At 44.1% G+C, this 19,294-nt stretch overlaps 1 protein-coding gene across 2 annotated transcripts in view; it reads left to right on the top strand.

Annotated features, from left to right (window-relative positions):
• The window catches only part of zeb2b (zinc finger E-box binding homeobox 2b), an 85,236-nt gene that overhangs the window by 55,289 nt on the left and 10,653 nt on the right, over positions 1–19,294 (top strand). For both annotated transcript variants that reach the window (XM_070855518.1, XM_070855517.1), the window contains exons 2-5: positions 7,215–7,466; positions 13,094–13,162; positions 15,548–15,736; positions 16,949–17,163. In XM_070855518.1, the coding sequence (XP_070711619.1) occupies positions 7,215–7,466; positions 13,094–13,162; positions 15,548–15,736; positions 16,949–17,163 (725 nt within the window). The remainder of the gene's footprint in view (positions 1–7,214; positions 7,467–13,093; positions 13,163–15,547; positions 15,737–16,948; positions 17,164–19,294) is intronic.

Raw genomic sequence — 19,294 nt, 5'->3', positions numbered from 1 at the left:
TTATCGTGCAGGTGCTCTTGTCACACTAGTCGCCGCTCCTACTGCTGCTGCTTCTTCTTTACAATTTACGTTTACACACTGGCACACACTGAAAGCCCCGCAAATTTCAAATAGTTTAAACTACTCGCTGCATTCATTCAGCTCGGAGCATAAAAAGGGCCTTTATAGTGGAGGGGAAATTAGCGATGGTCTCTCTTATGTATGTGAGAAGCACCGCTTTGCCTGCGACGACTCCAAAACTGGAAGCAGTTCACCCAGCAAACGTTTTCTTTTTTTCCCCTCAGTGTGTGTGTGTGTATTTGGTTAGTTACAGTAATTACGGCCCAATAACTGACAGCCAAAACCAGGCAGGAGAAAGTAGAAGGGGGCTGTTTTTCCTCAGCCGCGCGCAGCCTTGCTGCCGAACATCTGCTGAGAGATTTGCATATTAATTAACCCATATTAACTCTAATTATTCTGGGAAATTATCAAATAAATTAAATTTTCTAATTTTAACCGTTTTTTCCCCCCTCTTCCCGTAGCTTGACGTGTGTCAGGGTAACATCAGGAGGCGAAGGGAAGCTCACCTGAGCCGGAATAAAAAATATATAATCTCTAAACCCCCTCCCCACGCACAGTTCCTCCCCCTCGCCTACCAACATTTCCCTCCTCTGTTCTTCTTCTCTGAATTCTCCCTCCCGTTCCCCTGGCCTGGGAGTCCTGAGGGCAGCCAGGGGAAGCTTTTGTGTGTCTTTTTTATTCTTCTTCTTTGGCTTGTGTGACGAGGAGGAGGAGGGAGGGAGGGAGGGAGGGAGAGAGAGAGAGGGAGGGAGGGGGGAGGTTTACTTCGAACATTTGTTGGAGGCAGGAACATGTGTGAACTGGGGGAGGAGGAGGAGGAGTGTGTGGGTGTGGGGGGGGGGGGGCACAGATGGTGAATCCATGCAGGACCCAGCAAAGGTGGGACCTCTGAGCTGTTGAGCAAACCTTCAAGCTTTCTGTGCCTCCCTCTCCCTCCCCAGCCTGTTGCTCGGGCCTCCTCGGCAAATAAATGGGACTTTAATTGAATTAGAGTCAGTGCGGCTGCGAGGGTCTCCTCACGGACAAAACCCAGCAGCGATTTGACGGATACGTGGCGGCGTGCTGGAAGTTTCCGCATCACAAAATGCTTCTGAATCTGATATTTTTACATTCATCTGCTTTAAACATCTACAGATATTTAGGCCCTGATTTATCTGCATTTGTCTTTAAAGACTAAAAAACACATTTCTCCCAGTTGAATATCACCACAGAATGGTTACGGTGTGTTATTGGGGATTTGTTTAGGCTTAAAATGGGAGTTTTAGTGTCATAACAGGAAATAGAAATTTGCAGTTTTGTTTAATCTGACTGAAACGACATTCTTGTAAAGTTTATTGAGCTTTAAAATAGTTTGGTTTTGATTTACTGTTTTCTTTGTAAATGTTGGTTTTGGTTACAAGACACTTCATGTTAATTATCGGTCTTATCTGGTTAAAGGGATCTCTTTAAAAGCATCTCTTAAACCCCGAAATAGTAAAACAGCGTCGTCCTCTGCAACTCATATCAGTCAAACACACTCTCACTTCACTTGTCAGCGACACCCCTCCCCCTCTCTATAGACACACACACACACACACACACACACCGCCCAGACAGACACACACACATACACTCCCAGGTTGCGTTTACACTTCACTGAGTTTTCACCATTCATCGTCTCTCCCGAGTCGCCCCCTCCCCTCGCTGGCCCTCACCCCTCACTCTCTCTCTGTCTCTTTTCAGAGCTTTTGTTTGCCCTCTGCCACTGTCCTTTCACCGACTTGGCCCTGATTTGCCCCTTGTGCTCGATTGCACCATTATACTGAGACAAGATAGCACAAAATATCCAAACATGTCTGCTATTCTTTTGTCTGGCATGACTTGGGTTTGAATTTAGCCCTAAATGACACTAGTGCACTCTGTTTGAGGGAAAATCATTACTTGAGGATACATTACTTTGAATGTAGAAGTCAATCAAACAAAAGTTTACCTTTAAAAAGAAGCTTTATCTGAATTTTAGCTTAATAGCTTTAAACTAGTTAGATTTTTGTTTGCCAATCACTACTTCCAGTCACCAACCAGCATTTTTAAATGGTTTCATTTCTTGACAGCGATGTTTTGGATGAGCATCTGTTAACTTTCTGTATTTGAGTGCCTTAGTTTGGAGGCAAATACAAGAGCATATCAAGAAAAAGGGCATTTTGATTTGGAGGAAATAGTAACTGAAAGCAAAAGAGGAAAAGAAGCAAATCAAAACTCCCTCCAAACATGTAAAAGAATTAGTTGTTAATGGAAATCTGAGGCAACTGTACTGGAAAACTGTCTTCCTGTAGGTGTGAGGTTTCAGACAGGAGTAAGACTTACCCGGGGAAGTGCTTAAACTGTTGCAGACAGGAACAATGGCAGACAAAAGGTCATCATGAGAATCCGCTACCGCTGGCCATAGCCACAAGGCAGCGACCTCGCTTCCACCTTAATGCCCTCCCACACACACAAACACACACACGGACACACTGACTAACAGTGTACTCCTGCTTCCCCATCTCCCTCGCAGCCATCCAGGTGATCCGCTTGGCTCACATTCATGAGACAAGGAGCGAGCGTGAGCAGTTATCGTCCAATAGGGAGAATGTCCTGGCTCATTATCGGCGTAGGAGGCCGAGCGTGTCACCTGGAGCTAAGCCTCGACACTCGACTAAAAAGTCAGCCGGGGTTAGCATGAGAGCGCGAATGTGGGTGTTAGTCATTCTCCCCGCAGCGATCACCTCTACCGTTGGCCTGCTCAACAGAAAGAGCTCTCTTTCTCTCTGGCTCTGAGACTGGAGCAGGAAGGGCTTTTAGTGCAGCCTCCTCTGGGCACTGGACGACTACTTTGGGATCGTTAAATAAATGTGATTATACTTGTTAGCATTGTGAAATGGTTTTCTTCGGCAGAGTGCAGGTGTAGTATCTCTGTACTTTCACGGCCATAGAGGGTGAGATTTTTTAGTTAAAATATGTTGCAAGAAGCAGAAAAGTTCCCTCAGATTTTGAGAAGTAATTCACCTAACTTGCTCAAATCAATTTTATGTATTAGACAAAAATCTTCTCCTTTACCTAACAACTGGACATTTAGTTTAATGATGCTGCCTCAGCCACCCGTCGCTCAGCTCCGTGCATCCTTGCAAATTGCAGCTTTATTTTACTTGACATAAAGTCAGGATGTTTTTGGCCGGTCACACACGACCACATTTCTGCAATTATGGAGGTTCAAACCAGCCTTGGATGTTTCGAAAAAAGAATCGATGTGGGTTTGCGTAACACTGAACTTCTAACCAGGCACCTCTGGAAGACCCCAAAGTAAAATGTGAGCACAAGCTCATTTTCTGACATTTTATTTTGTGTCACGGACTCTCAGCTTGAAAGAGAATTCCATGCACACATACCATAGAGTTTCTTGACAAACAGATGCATGGGGTCACCATCAAAGGCTCAAGTTGGTGGCCGCATATTCCACCGAGTGACTTTCGGGTGTCTTTGAATGCACCATGTGGTCAGACAGCTGTTGTCAAAAGTGCACACCAAGTGAGTTATCTCGGCGTTTTGCAGGAGTCGATTATGACTCGAACATTAAAGGCGTTTTTGATCACTGGAGCCATTTGTTCACTGTCAAACCTGCCGCTTTGTAAATATAATCATTTTAGATTTGGAGTTTGTTTCCCGGCACTAAATTAATTCCACTGGCTTCTCAGTATCTGCAGAATACAACTGTCACAGCTGAAGTATTGCCTGTGCCATTGTTTTTTTTTTCTTCTTTATTTATCTTCATCAAAGAAATGATGAGATTTTAATAAGACCTACTCCCTTGCTCTCTGGTTCTCTCGGGCTGTCACTGCTGATGCTTCTAGCCATCCTAATCAATATACAATATTCCTCTCCTCTCTGTACTTTTTTGTGAGTGACAGAATAATGCCAGGCCTGTGAAAGGGTTATGTCAGATAGTTTAAAACCCGATATTAAACAAGAATTGCGCTGTTACATGTGTCATTTTAATTATCTGAAAAACTCAAGTCAAAGAGGCTCCCTTTATTTACCTTAAATGGTGGGAGAAATAAAAAAATAAAAAAAAAGAAGGGAGAAGAAAGCAATATCAAACAGGTAGCAGGAGTTTGTAAAACGTCAGCTGTAATTGCTTTTGTCAAGGATGACACTTAAGGTAAGAAAAGGAGAGGAGAGGCTTTTGAGGAGTAAACATTATCTGTTCTTTGTCTTTCTCTCTCCTCAGCAGCACAAAAGGCTGATTAAGAGTGAGGTTCTGGAAAGGGGTGGGGGGGCGAAATAACTGCCTGCAAAATATTAGTAGGTTAGAATTACTTTGTTGCGTGACACAATACCAATACATGCTTCGTGCTCGGAGAGGGAGAGGCTCTTGTCAGCGGTGGCACCTAAACAATGGCGGCTTTCTTGACGTTAATACTACGCGTTTGACTTGACGAGCACCCCACTGTCATTTTGCCTTCTTGGAGGTATACGTTGAATGCGGAGGAGACAGCTGATGTTTGGAGAAGATTGCGTCTACTGTAGCTTTCAGAGACAGTTCGCCGCCCCCGCGCTTGAATTTGTTCAAAAAGTTGAGAACAAGACGTCACGAGAGATAAGAAAAAACAGCAGGAGACAGAAAAGGCTTCAAAAAAAACTGGTGACAAAAATAAAAGGAGGGCTTCACTTGCCTTCTCTTCTCAGCCATGCCTTGCAAAGTTTGTAGCGCAGAAAGTCCACAATGCTGCGTTCCCTATATGGGAGTATTTAAGTCAGAACGGTGTGCGTTGCTGCGGTGGATGTGTTGCTAAACAAAAAGAAGCTCCCTCGCTTCTTTTATTGGGGAAGAATGGGCCCTTTAAAACCTGTCCAGCCTTAGATAATTTCATTCAGCTGGCCCCTGCTCCGCCGTCATTGAATCTGCATCCAGAGATCAGGTTCACAGCGACGGGTTGATAGCTTCCCAAGCCTCTTGGCCTTTTGTTCTACCAGCCCTGTGCGGCTGCCCCCTCCTCTAGAAATTGGGGGACACAGAGCTGATGGGACATTGCTGGGAAAAGTTCAAAACCTCAAGGGGTGACGGGGCACAGAGAGGTGAATTCCAAAATGATCGCTTTGTTGTTTTTAAAGGACATCGAGTTGAGAGATTCCTTTTTTTTTTTTTAGAAGAGATTCGACAAACTCTTAAGTGATTGGATCATCTAGATGTTAAGTTAAACAGGTAAAGGCTTTTCTCTTTTAAAATGAGTGTAAAACTTTTCAAATAAAGACACAATATCAATTGTACCAAGGTAGATGTGGACCACCCAGGAATTCCTAACGTCTTTCTCCACTCTTGGGTCTCCAGCCTCGGTTGCCTTTTTTGTCATCTCCAAGGAGCATTACTGAGTCTGAACTTGCCTAAACCCTTGTGATCACACCTCTTGAAAAGGTTTTGTTTCTTCCGTCGATTGGTATTCGAGGCAGGTCACCGCACTCCCACCCTCCTCCTCCTCCCCCGGCCTGCCTGCCTGCCACCCTCCTCCCACTGCCTCCCCTCCCACGTTTGAAAGCCCTGTTTTCATTTTAATTTGCACCTGTTGTGCAGTTGTTCGCTGAAGGCAAGTGCAGACCAGTCAATCGTACGGAGACGTGTTAAGAGGAGATGTGGGGAGGCTTATCTTTTGATATGTATAACGTCTGCAGAAATGTCATGCGTGAACCTTCATCTGGTTTGTGCTCTTGATTCTGGGAAAGTTCAAGAAGCAGGGACACTGTCAGGCCTCAGCAGGAAAAATATGGCACATAAAATACCGTAATTAAGCTTGTCGACCCTTATACGGCCACAGTGAGAGGCCTTCTGCATGTTTTGTGTTCAAAATTATATGAAGGCATCTCAAAGCGATTTTCACCAGGATCTTTTCAGTTTGCTGCTTTTTTTTTTTATTACTCAAAGACATAAATTCAACTAAAGTGCGTTAAAAAAAGCCTCCACCTCTTCACTATGGTGGCTCAAACTGCGGCCCTCCCATGATTGGCTCTTACCACAGAACATTCTTGTACAAGCTGCCAATGAGGTGTGTCCCCATGTGATGCCATGCTACTGGCTCGCCTAGCGCTCCATCTGCACTCCTCCAACAAGTCTTCTGATGTCCTTTCCTGCCACGGTTTATGCTGCGGTGAGCGTGCGCTGAGAACCTGCCGATGGTGGTGACTAATTTGCACACGAGTCACCTTTGATTGAGTTCACAGCCCTTATTTACAGGCCGTCTATTTTAAGAAAAGCAGGCATATGTCTGGGACCTGGGTGTTGTGGATCCGGGAGGGCCCTGCTGATGCTGTTCAAGAGTATATATGTGTGTCTGAGGGTGTGTGTGTGTGTTAGGGTGTGTGTGTGGAATGTATATTCCCTGAATATGTGCACTCAGTCGGCCTCAAGGCCCTGTCGTGTCTCTATATTTTCATATGTTAGGAAACATTTATATTTATGTTCATGCTTCGCTGGCAATGTAAATGTGAAGACATCCGAAAGGGGTACACGTGATGAATAATCTAAATTACTATAAGTTAAGCCTTTTGTATGCATGGCAACGACATTCGTAATATTGTATGTGCTATGTGGAGCATCTCAAACGTGACAGCTATGCTCCGGAGCTGAGCTGTCCTGAAAGGTGCAGCTCGTTGGCATCCGAGGCATGTGAGCAGGACTGAAAATTAGTGGCTATTTTGGCTCACATCTCCTCGACAGCTGTCTGCCCACCGCTGTGGTTCAGTCACAGATTCCAGTCGCGGATGCTGTAATTGGGGTGTAACCCACAAAAGCAAAAAAATAAAAAATAAAGCGCCTACGCCTTGGACGGAGCAGTGATGTGGGGTGACCTTTTTAATCTGGGAATAAACCTCAATTTCCAAAACAAGTTGAAATCCCTTTTCAGATCCGTCTGTCATTTATGTTTACAGTATTCTCACTTAGCTGACACTTGCATGCAAGTTCCAAAGTAGTGTACGCCTACATTCCTTGATCAATAACGCTGCCAGCTGCCAGTAATGACTGCTATGAACAAAACTTTTAGAAATATGAAAAATGTGAAACTTCTTTCAAGCCGACTCATTCCTCGCTCATATTTAGCCCCAAACTGACCAGACCTCTCCTCCCATTCTCTCTCTGTCTGTCACAGCTCTGAACTACGAGAATGTGGTGGAGACGGGCTCAGAGACGGAGGAGGAGGACAAGCTGCCGGTGTCTGAGGAAGACCCCCTGATCAACGGCACGGGCAGCCCGGCCAGCCTCACCAACCCGGAGGCTTCGCCACGCGCCGAGAGCCACAGCCTGCTGACCAAGGAGGAGGAAGACGACGAGATGCGGGACAGCGGCGTGGAGCACATCTGGCCCGACAATGACATGCTGAGTGCCTCGGTCGACGGTACTGGTGAGTGTCTCGGATCAGAGATGGACTTAATCTCATTGGTCGAGGTGAACCTCAGTGGGAGGAGTTAGCGATGAGCAGCAGTTGGCTCACTAAATGTGGCTTTTCCACTGGGTCTCACTGTACGTTTTTGAGAGTTGTGGCTCTGCCCAATGAGGTTCTCAACCAGTCAGATCATTTTTGCGTCCATCAAATATCTTTGAAACCAAATCGGCATCTGTTGTCCAGATTTGTTCCAAAATGAGATATCTGTTATCTGAGAAACATGACCTGCTTTCTTGGAAAGCAAAGCACAAAATTAAGGGATGAATGGTGAATCATTGCATGATAAGAATAAATATTCTAAATGATAAAGTGTTCCAAATAACCTTATTTTTTAAATATTTCTCACAAATCTGGCTCAAGAAATATGTTAAAAAACGACTTTCCTGTGTCTGCTTCACCAGATGTGTGTGGGTCAGGTGAGCCTGTCAATCAGAAACACTACCACTAAGCTGACTTTCAGATACTTTATAGTGAATGTGTGCACATCCTGCCACTCGTGGTATCTTCTTATGCCATAAACCCCACCCATCTGGTGCCCGAGTAGACTTAAACAAACCCCACGAAGCGTTTTGCAAACACTGCTTGAGCCAGGTCTGACGGTGAAGCCCCAGTGATGCTCCCTCAGCAGACAGACGTGATAAACAGTTTCTTTGTGAGCGACAGAGACCATTTGGTTCATGCTTAGAGAAAAGTCCTGCTCTGAGCCAAACAACAAAAAATATTTACAGTAATGTATAAAACTTACAAAAAAAAAAAGCCTGTGAGCTGCAGAAAATGAAAAGCACTGGGAGGTGAGAATGTGGTTGATATCCTTCAGTGTTTCAGTCTGCAGACTCTGCAGGAGATGATGGAGGAGAAGCAAGGCGTGTGAGGTTACTCTTACTCAAACTGTATCAGTGTTTATGGTATTTCAGCAATGTCCAACAGTGGCTGATGCCACGTAATGCCGCCTCCCTAACACTGTTTAATCCCAGGTAGGTGATACCTCCCCAAACTTGACTGACTTAATCATCTTTTGTTAAGCAACTCAGATTGCAGGGGCCCCAGTCACGGATGCTTGAAAGATAAATACTTTTAATTAGGGGGCATGGTATAATCATTAAAGGAAGCCAGACTGCTGCAAAAAGTCATTAACAATCTTAAATGAAATTTTTATTTTTATGATAGCCATTTACATGTATAATAAGAGTCAATGATTCTTGGAAGCATGTGACAGGAACAGAGTATGGCGAGAAGTCATGTAAGACAGCCAATTTAAATGAGCTGGGCTTCGCTATTCATTTCTGCTAATGAACTAGCTGTGCACACTGCCGAAAAACGGAGGAACATTCAGCAGTCTTAAATTTTAATATGGGGGAAAATTGCACATTTATTAGGGATGAAAAAAACTTAGCGGGTATCAACATTTGCTGCTCCTAAATAACAGTTCATAGTGGCTTCTTGGGGGGGGGGGGAGACAGTTTGGTAAATAAATCAAGATAAAGGATAAACAAGCTGTCGTTGCATACGGTAATTGTTTATTTGATAAAGACCTGCGGTGCCATAATGTCTGTAATTCAACTATGTTGCAATTCCCAGATAATATGCTTCTTGTGTGATAAAGTGTCTGACATATTTCAGAGAGCAAGTCAAGTTCATTAGAGCGTTTGGGAGTCTCTTTCCCAATCTTGCGGGTGCTGTGTTTCCCAGCCTGTTTTTTTTTTTCTCCCTCGGTGCCTAAGTGTCTACAGTGATACCTCAGCACATAACTTAGGCCTGAGATAAGTTAGCACCCCCCCCTCCTTCCTACATGGACTGATTTGGTCGTCACTCCCCTATCAAGAGTTTTTACACAGGTCTTAGAAGTGTGAGTGAATGTAAGCGATTGTAAAAGCTGGAAAAAGAAAATGTGGATGCATGTCGCCCCAAAAGCTCCGACAGTGTAAAGACTCATTTCAAACAGTCTTTAGCTATAGAGCCGCACGGCCTGGACGATTCTCTCGGAGACTTTACTACCGCATGTAAGACAGAAAGAAAAAAAGTTTATCGCAGAGCCTCTTCTGATTCCAGGGCACAATCAGAGTCTTGTGTCTGGCGTTGTCCTTGACATTCCTTCATCCCACAGTGAGGCTGGACGCAATGTGCTGGAAAGCATGACATCATTATCACTGACAGACATTTTCAAATAAATCACCTGCGTTCTCCCTTCGCCCTTTTTAAACTCTTCACTAGGGCGTCAGAAGGATTTCTGACTTAACATTGCAGCAATCGCAGGCTGAAGAAATCCCACTTTTTTCCTCGTCTTTGCTGGATTTTATAGACGCTTTCGCTCCATCCTCCAGACACACGATTTGTAAATATGGCATATTTGCCAGATTTGCCCTTCTGTTTTTGATAAAACAGTGGTTGTTGTCTTTGCACATTTATCAAGTTTTGGAGTTATTAATTTGTCATTTAAACACCTACTGCATCCAGGAGTTCCTCATGTTTTTCAGTAAGTGCAGTGTTTCAGATGCTTTTCCACCCTGCCAAGAATAAAATTCAGGCGAACGCTGTATTCTTTGGCTGTAAAACACTTGAATATGAAGGGATGGAACATCGACACAAAATATCTGCTATTGACAACTTCAGTCTAAAAATATCAGAGATGGCATCAGCTTTCAAAAACCTGTTTTAATATTTCTTTTTGTGTCTGACACGCTGAGGCTATTGTGTGCATACGAGGCAGATTCAGGATAAATGAAAGGCACAAAGGCAGAGCTTTAAAGTGGCTGGGACTGCGGTGACGGGCCATAAAAATAGGAATGTTTTCAAAATAAACAGCATCAGCGCTGCTATGAAAATAGGTGGAATCACGGTCAGGCCAAGGTATTCTGGACTCCTCCTGAGTCCAGCGTTGGCTCTCAAACCTCAGCATTGCCCTTCAAGGAGGTGTGTACCTTACCGCCTCAAGTCTTCTGTGATTTACTACTATCAAAACACACTTTTCCAGCATTTAGTGGACAGTTTCATCCAAAATGCTTTCCACTACCAAAATAGCCACATATTTGTGGCATAGATGACTCCAGAAGAAATCAAATCTCACTTTTCCCCCTTGTGTCTCTACATTGCTTGTGACATTTTATACACGTTATAGAAATGGGAGATGAAGCCTTGAACAGTGTGTGGACGCTGTGCAGCAGCAACAGTAGTGCCCCTTCTTACTACAGAACAATCAGGCACCCAAGTCACCACAATGACACTTTGTCCCATTTAAATGTAGCTCAGGACTGGCATGGATTTATGCATGTATGTGTGCCAGAGGCCGTAGCTGCGAGGTGTTCGTGGTATTAGCCTACCTCCTACTGGAAGCAGCCGTCGCTCCCCTCAGACCACAGATAACAAAAGTTTTCCAAGGTAAATAGGGGCGAGTGGAGGGCCAGTAAATCCCACTGGTCATCCCCTTGCGTCAGACCAAAAGTATGCAGCCAAATTTGATTACCCAAAGCAAACACGGTGCCTACGAGGACACAGAAATGTGAGGGAGTTTTGACCATGTTCAGCGTGAAAGAGGGGGGAGGTTTTCATACGTGCTGATATCTGATACGTGTGGGTATATTTTAATCTGCGGTGGAGTTTTTTTTTTTTTTTTTAATCTGTTTTGTTTTGTCACAGCTTAATTTATGTTGTTTAAAACCCATTTACTTTCTCATACTGCAACTGTGGTTTTGATGCTATTTGGCAGACGTGCAATCAAATGTACAGAAAAAAAAGAAGAGGGAAAAAAAAAGTCCTTGCAAAGGGGAAAGTTAAACTAGGACATACCCATCCAGAGGAGTCTGTCATTACTCTCTGAAGCCATTGACAGGGGTATTTATCATTTCACCGCAGAAGTCAAATCTTTAATTTCAAGAAAACCCTGAGCTGTGAGCCTAGGAAAGAATTCCACAACTATTAAGCCCATTGTTTTAAACTAAAAATAAAAAATCGTTTTGCTTCTGGCTTTTGTGCAGTGTAATGTAAGCAGGATAACATTATTATCAACAACACACCCACCACCTTCCCTGGAATATCTCAGCCAGGTTTTTTTTCTAGCGTTCGTCCTGGTTTGGGGAGAGTCCGATACATCAGATCCTGCTGTGGAATTGTAAATGAAAAAAGATCTTCACAATGCAACACTTGTAACGTCCTTGCAGGAGCAACAGAGCAAGAACAGATGCGTGTAAAGCACACAATGCAGGTTTTTTGTTCCTTTGTTTTTGAAACTAGAAAGCCCCCGTGTTCTCGGAAGCACCTTGATTTAATTTTTACCAACGAGGCAGGAAGGAGGGACCGGGGACTCCTTAAGTTGATTGTCCAGTCAGTGTCCTCCTGCCGACCGTGGAGGAATTAATTTGTCAGAAGAGGGTTTGTTTACGAGCCTGTCAATCCGTCGGTTATTTACTGCCGCCTCACCTGTGCCAGGACAATATCTGCCCGTCTGCACAGACTGGTTGCCATTATCCTGATGGGCAGTAAGAACCTGTTCTGTTTAAACCAGTGCTCCAGGAGGGTTCCTAACTCAAACATGTCTTGAAGCCAGGGCTTCTCTGAGAGGCAGAAATTACTTGATTGGTTGATTGATGTAAATCTCAGTGGGTGGAACCAAAAAGCCAGAGATTTTCAAAGCCCAGAAACCAAAATTAAACAGTTTAGATTTACCCAGCAAGTGTTGATTTGTTCATTTAAAAGACGCCCAGGCATCTAGATTGGTGGTTCCAACTTCCATGTTCAGAACAGTGGTTGGTAAGGAATGCCTAAATGTCTTTTGACCTGCAAATTACCAAATCAGTGCCTACTGCGTAATGGCAATTTTAATATTGGAAGTTCAAACAAGCAATTTCAACTCATTACTGCCCAAATGCTCTCTTCTCGTGCGTGTATTTGAAATAATAGCTGCCTCCTGTTTCATTGTTGTTTCATTGGGCTTCAGTCTAACATACTTTACCAGGAACATTAATTCTTTGTCTCCACCCACCTGAGGTTTACCCCAACCAATGAGGTTATTTCTGCCTCTGAGAAATGTTTGTGCAACTACAACTGTTAATTTGTGGTTAAGGGTTGTATTCTTTTTAGTTAGTAGCGAGGCACTAACTCTCTGCTAGGGGTTGTGGCAAAATCAAAAAAATGTGTGCACTGACAATACTCCAAGCAGCTCTGGATAAAAGCATCCACCAAATGACATATGATAAAACAAGCGTGATCCTGCATGCAGAGGATTGCAGCGGCGTCACAGCCAGGGAGTAATAAGCTCAGCCTGCATGTTGGCTGGAGCTCTATGATTGCTCAGGTGGATGTGCTCCGTGTTGTATTTAATCGCTCTGTTTGGCGATTGAAGCTTTCTTCGCCTCCCCCACCGCTTGTTGTCATGTTAAAGGTAAATAAGTCACTGTCTGGCCCAGATGATAGCATTCATTAAGCATGCCGAACAAAGCCGCGGCGCACTGCGATGCACAGCGGTGCCTTTATTGCTGTCTCTATACCTTCTTCTTTAAAGGCCTCATTGTCAATGTGTTGTTGGTTTGGATGGTACACTGAGGTACTCACCCCCTCCCTTTGCTTTTCTCTTCTTCTCTGTTCCTGTGCAGATGAAATAAAGGATGATTTTGACACCCTGGGGCCTGATGCCACTATGCAGGCGGTTGGAAACGGTACAGGTGAGCTGATTGTGTTGACTTCAGTGTGTTTTCTGTACTTGTGTGTTAATCCGTTCCCTCGCTGTGTGTTTGACCTTCTGTCCCCGTTAACTTTGTTGCCACATGCTCTAAAACAGTCTGTCCCAATCTGTTTATCTTTGGACCCATTGAAATGAAGCAATGTTAACTTGCAGCCTCTCATAACAGGTTGCTTGCTTTATTTCGTGGCGTTCTGACCCTACGTTGGCAACTGCTGCTTCAAAATAACAACAAATCAGTTGCATACACAAACTGTGGGCTGTAATTAAAGGGGGATGTTGTCCTGCTGAATGAATGACCACTAAGACAAATCCCTACATGCTTACAGGCAGCTACAGTGCTTCTAATTTTTAGAGCCTTTGATATGACATGCTGTTTTCCCTGGTTAGCAAAGTGAGTCTTAGTGTGTGTTTGTTTCCCGTTGCCTACTCCTGGTGGAACCGAACCCTACCTGCCATTTTTCATTAAGCCACCAAAGCTGACTTGCAGCCACACACCCCTCCCTTCCATGATATCATCCTGGCCACCCTGACAATTGGCCCTGGACGCTGTTATGGTAAACCAAACTCACCCCACAGAACGCCACGCAGCCCTGCCTCAAAACCTTCCCTTCAGCTTTAATTACTATTACTTTCTGCTTGTCGTGGGGTTTTCTTCTTCACTTTTTTCTCCCTCTCTGTTCTGAAGATTCAAGCGCAGCAAATGTTTTCCATTTTGACTGCTTAAAGAGGTTTTGGAAACAATACTGTGGCACCGCTGTGGAAGCTCCCCGCCACTAGATCACATGTGATTTCATTTAAAGGCATGAGCATTTCGATCACGTCCCGGTGCCAAAGCACACTTTGATCCAGGTGATTTCCTCCCTCGCTGGAAGGAAAGTCAGTCGTTTCTCCTGAAAGAGACATCTTACATTTATATTTTTCATCCAGAATGACTGAAAAACAAGCAAACATGAAGAAAAAGCTCTCATTTTCTTCAGCTGAATGACAGAGAAGCTTGCTAGGTTGCATTGACTGACTGTAAAACATAAAATAAACAACATATCATTACCCAGAGGGCTTTTGGGTTTCAGGTCCAGAAAGTGATTGCACCAAGCCGCACCCTGGTCAATCATCAGTCAGTCTTCAATAACAGCTTAAAAACACTATTATCACAGCACCCGGTCTCTCACAATTAGCTTAGCTGTCTTCAAAAACCACAAAGAATCACCTAATGAGAATGCTGTATATTATGCTATCACGGTTATCAAAAGCGATCCATTGGCATCGATGACATTTCGGTGCCATTTTTGACAACCAAATATCTACTACCTTGACCTTTCGCAAATTGGACTGCAAAGTCATCACAGCCTAACAAATGGCTCTTTAAACCTCACCTTGGCTCTCAGTCTAAAAGCCTAATTAACAGGGGATGAAGTCTGATGAGACGTCACTCATTTTTTTTTTTTGGTTCGACGTAGCCAAACAGCCTCCAGAATTTCTTCAGGTTGTAAACAGTGTGTGTGTGAGTGTGTGTGTGTGTGTGAGTGTGAGGTATGTGCATGCGTTTTTTGAAAGTCGGCCATCCCCTTGACTAATGAAGGCTGCTGATTTCTTTTAGCTCCGGTTTGTTTTTGGAGGCAGCTATCTCCACACTGCAGCTTAAGAGTTTCCCTGAAGAGAAGGGACTGGGAAATAATTTGAGAAAACGCATTGTGTGGCCTCAGCACTTTGGCTGGCTTAAGATACATTCTGCTCAGCTATGGCAAAGCATGTCTCTTTTTTTTCTCTTCTTTTTTGTTGCGCTGGTTTGTGGTTTGGCCCCGGTAATCTGTTCAACACAGAATCAACAAAAGCCACAGTCTCTTGATTGACCTTATATGTGAAAGTCGATACAAAGAAACGTGGCTCTGTTGCTGATTAAGCCCGGCTCGTGTGTGTGTGTGTGTGTGTGTATGTATGTATGTATGTATATGTGAATGGGTGTGTTTTCCTCTTTTATTTTACAGTCCTAAACTCCAAATCTGATTTTCTGACATGAGTAAATTAGGTCAGTGAAGTTTTTTTGCACGTTGTTCCTCAGCAGCTCATGGTAGCGCGTTTATCTGTGACTTTTGGCCGGATTAAGTTACAATTCTTATTTTAGCCAGCATGGCGTGACAAGCAAACCCAGTAATTTAGATGTATTCTCCCCAAAGCACGGCTGTAATGTTTTAGGGTGGCTGTCCTCATCACATTTCCACCAAGATTTTCCCAATATCCTCCTGTAAGACATTTCTCAGGGGATGAAATGAATCCAATTTATTCCTTCCACTCTCTCTCTCTATTGGTCTCCTCCTTCACATTCTCTCTTCCTCTCTCTCTCTCTCTCTCTCTTCCCCCCCTTCAGTCAAGAGCGTGGATTGCACTTCAGAGTTCGAGGACTTCTTCGCCAAGCGGAAGCTGGACGATGGCGACAGTCATGTGGTGAGCATCGCCGAGTACCTGCAGAGAGGCGACACTGCCATCATCTACCCAGAAGCCCCAGAGGAGCTGTCCCGCCTGGGCACGCCTGAGGCCACCGGTCCAGAGGAGAATGGTATGAATCCCGTCAGGGGTCTGTGGGCGGGGTCAGAGGTGAAAGTTATTTTGGCTGGTATCAGAGATACCAAAGATACTCGCCAAACTTTAAGGTGTTAGCAGCATCGGGCTCAGGATGATGGTGGATGGTTGAATGTTGTATTACAGGTGAGTCAGAAAGTTAACAAACTGACTCACCTAAAGTTAGCTAGCATTAGCTAACATTAGCCACCATAAGAAGATACCAGCGTTACACCTCCGCTGAACTGAGGCAGGTCACATTTTATTTCTTATTAATGAAGCTGGTCATTTATAACACGAAAAAAGTGTTATTACCTGTTTACAACTATTTAAACTACAATGCTAAAAACTGTGCTGATGCACGTACTGACAGTTGTAAAGCTACAGGAAGATGTTGTACTATGCCTATAATATTGAATTGTAAAGATCTGGGTCAAAATAAGATTTGGCCTCCTTGCGTAGAGTGACTGTTGCAGCAACAGAGCACGCTTGCTGAGCGAACCTCCCTTGTACCAGCAAAGGTTAAAAAAAAAAGAAACAGAAGGAGTCTGGACGGAGCAGCAGCTCTTCCCGCTGACACGGCCGGGCAGCTGTTGGTCCCACAGATTCACCGGATGCCTTGGTGTTTACCTACAGTCTTAAGCAACAGCTGGGCAGGGGCTTGAAATCAGATAGCGCACCTCTGAAGCCCTCCGGAGGGAAAGAACTGGGTGGGGTGATGGGGGGGGTTGAATTGGAATGGGCTCATGATTCATGCTCCAGACATGACGAACGTGTCAGCGGGAATGGCATTAAGAAGTGGGGGCTGTTTAGAGCAATTAGGAAGGTACAGGGAATTATGTGTGTGTGTCAGTGGGTTTGTCGACTTGTGATTTTGTATATGCATCTGTGTGTTTGTGTACATGCTGTACCATGTGCCTGGCTGTTACTACGTCAAGGGAACTGAGAGGGAGTAGAAGTGCAGTGTGTAAAACAGCACAAGTGTGTGTGTGTGAGGCGTCGGGAGGAGGTCGTAGTGCAGCGGATGCCAGGCTGACACTGTGGCTCTCATGTGGAGCAGATTGCAGAGATAACTCCCATACCACTCTGGGCAGCCCGCCCGTTAGCTGCCATTGATTCGCTGACCTTTTGGCCCGCTTTCCCTTCCCCTTCCTCCTCCTCCTCCTCCTCCTCCCCCTTCTCCCCCCTACTCCCGCTGTCTCCCGTGCAGACCTGCCACCTGGAACGCCAGATGCCTTCGCCCAACTGTTGACCTGCCCCTACTGCGACCGGGGCTACAAGCGTTTGACATCGCTGAAGGAGCACATCAAGTACCGCCATGAGAAGAACGAGGAGAACTTCGCCTGCCCCCTGTGCAACTACACGTTTGCTTACCGCACTCAGCTTGAGCGGCATATGGCCACACACAAGCCTGCAAGGGATCAGGTTAGGGGGATTTTAATTTTTTCTCTTCTTCATCCTTCCCTTCTCTCTCTGTTTTCTCTCTCCTCCCGTCACTGTCGCCTATCTCATTCCTAATGTGCTCTGATCCCTCGGAGAAGAGAGATCATTTTTTCTGATTGGCAATCATTATTAATTTTTCATGGCATTTTGAAGATGCAGATCCTTTAATGGTAATAACTTTAATTGAGGCCCTAAATGGTTTTTTGATGGCCCTCCCTGATATGATTTTCCAGTCTCGTGTTCACGATCGAATGATTGTGTGAATTTCCAATTTGGAAATTTTTATCAGCTCCTTAACTTCACTTCACTTCTGGCCTTTAATGTTCTTCTGGTGCAGCCTGCAGTTGTAGTGCTCCATCAAACCCCACCCCTCCCCCACTTCTAATTTCATGCACTGCATAAACATCTGTGTATACTTGAATTTTCTCAAGCGATTTATATCCTATATGTCTGAAATATAATGTGAATCTGCTGGCAGTTAGCATGAATCACCTTAAAGTCCTGTGAGGTGAAAACACATCTAGCAGTCACGGGTGTTTAACTCGCTTGTCAGCTTTAAGTTGAAGATGTGGGGTGAGATAGATTGTGGCAAAAAAAAAACTGCACGCTTTCAGAGTTTTTGCACATCGGGGGATAATTATAACTTCTCAGTGAACTAAAATTGGAGCAGTAAATTTTAAAGTAGATGGAGTCTGTGTTTGTGCTTCGAAGGATGATTATAAGTGAAGAATTTGTTTTTTTAAAACACCAAATTTTTAAGACCTCGAGTTAATCTCTAAAATGTGATATTCTCTTGTTTAGTACATTTCTGCTTATACACCCTAAAAGCAAAATGAGGGGAAAATTAGGTTTAGAAATGTGAAAAGAATTAATTGAAATCCTCCTGGCAAAAGGTCAAAAAGTGATTGAACTGAGCTCTTTTGTGGTCTGTTATGTATTAGATTACATTATGACTACAGTTTCTTACTTACAGATTAACTACAGCAATAATACATCAGCTGCATATTCTCCCTTTTAAAAAGTGTAGTGGAAAATCGCTATTTGAAATAAAATCAAGCTCGGTACAATGTCAAACAAACTGAACCCTTTATTATCTTGCGCAAGAGAGTCAAGTCATCCACACCACAGGAGAGTGAAGGAGTTGACTGGCACAAAGAGATATCAGACAGAATATTATAGGCAATTGGGCGTATCATAAGCACAAATGGTTTTCTTCCTTATAAGGTAAGAATCTAAGTAAAACATAGCATTATAAATCACAGACACAAAGAGCGACAATAGCCGAGGTAACTCCCTAATTTCTGGTCATCCTCCCCAACGCTAAAATCAAGGTGGTTTCCTGTTTTCTGATCAAATGCCCTCAAACTCAACTCCAGGTGTTTTCCTGTTTTCGCCATGTCCTTTTCTTAGGATCAGTTGCAGGGCAGATATATACATTTGGCATGTTTCAGTGTTGTTACACTTGTGCTTTCAAAGGTCATCAACAACTAATTGTCATTTCAGTATTTTTCCATCACAAAAGTGAGAAAAAGAAATGATGCCACATTTTGATATCTAATTTTCCTCATGAACTTCCCTCCACCAGAAATACCTCGTAATGTACAAAAAAAAAAAAAAAAAAAGAAAGAAAATAAGCCGTTCAGCCAATAACAGATGAGATCATGTACCCTGATGCTCTGCCGTGTTCAGTCCCAGGTCGTGGGTGTTGTGTTGTGCTCTCTGAAGCGAGAACGACAGGCTCAAACTGTGGCTGATTTGATCAGATGTCAGCAGCCAGCACTTTCACCTGATCTACCAGCTGGGTGTAAACGTGAGCAGATGGGCTGGCCGAGTGAGCCGCTGTCCCAATCCTCATATTACAATGCTGTTGCTGCTCCCCTCTAGAGTCGAGTCAATGGCCAAAGACTCCTATTCAAGCACTGCAGGTCCTTCCACAAAGCCGGTTATCTTGATTTGTAAATTAGCTGGATTGTTTAAGTGGTAATCCTCGAGACGCGGTCGAGGTGATGTCTCAGTTGTTTGATTTTTTTTTTTTGTAGATGCAATTAGATTTTCTGTTGGTGGCGCTCTTTGCTCGGCACCAAGCTCCTCTTTTCCTGTTTATTCAACAACA

Source organism: Pempheris klunzingeri, chromosome 24, assembly GCF_042242105.1.
Source record: "Pempheris klunzingeri isolate RE-2024b chromosome 24, fPemKlu1.hap1, whole genome shotgun sequence".
NCBI classification, from domain to species: domain Eukaryota; kingdom Metazoa; phylum Chordata; class Actinopteri; order Acropomatiformes; family Pempheridae; genus Pempheris; species Pempheris klunzingeri.
Note: the sequence above shows the minus strand (reverse complement) of the source record. Positions and strands in the feature narration are given on the sequence as shown.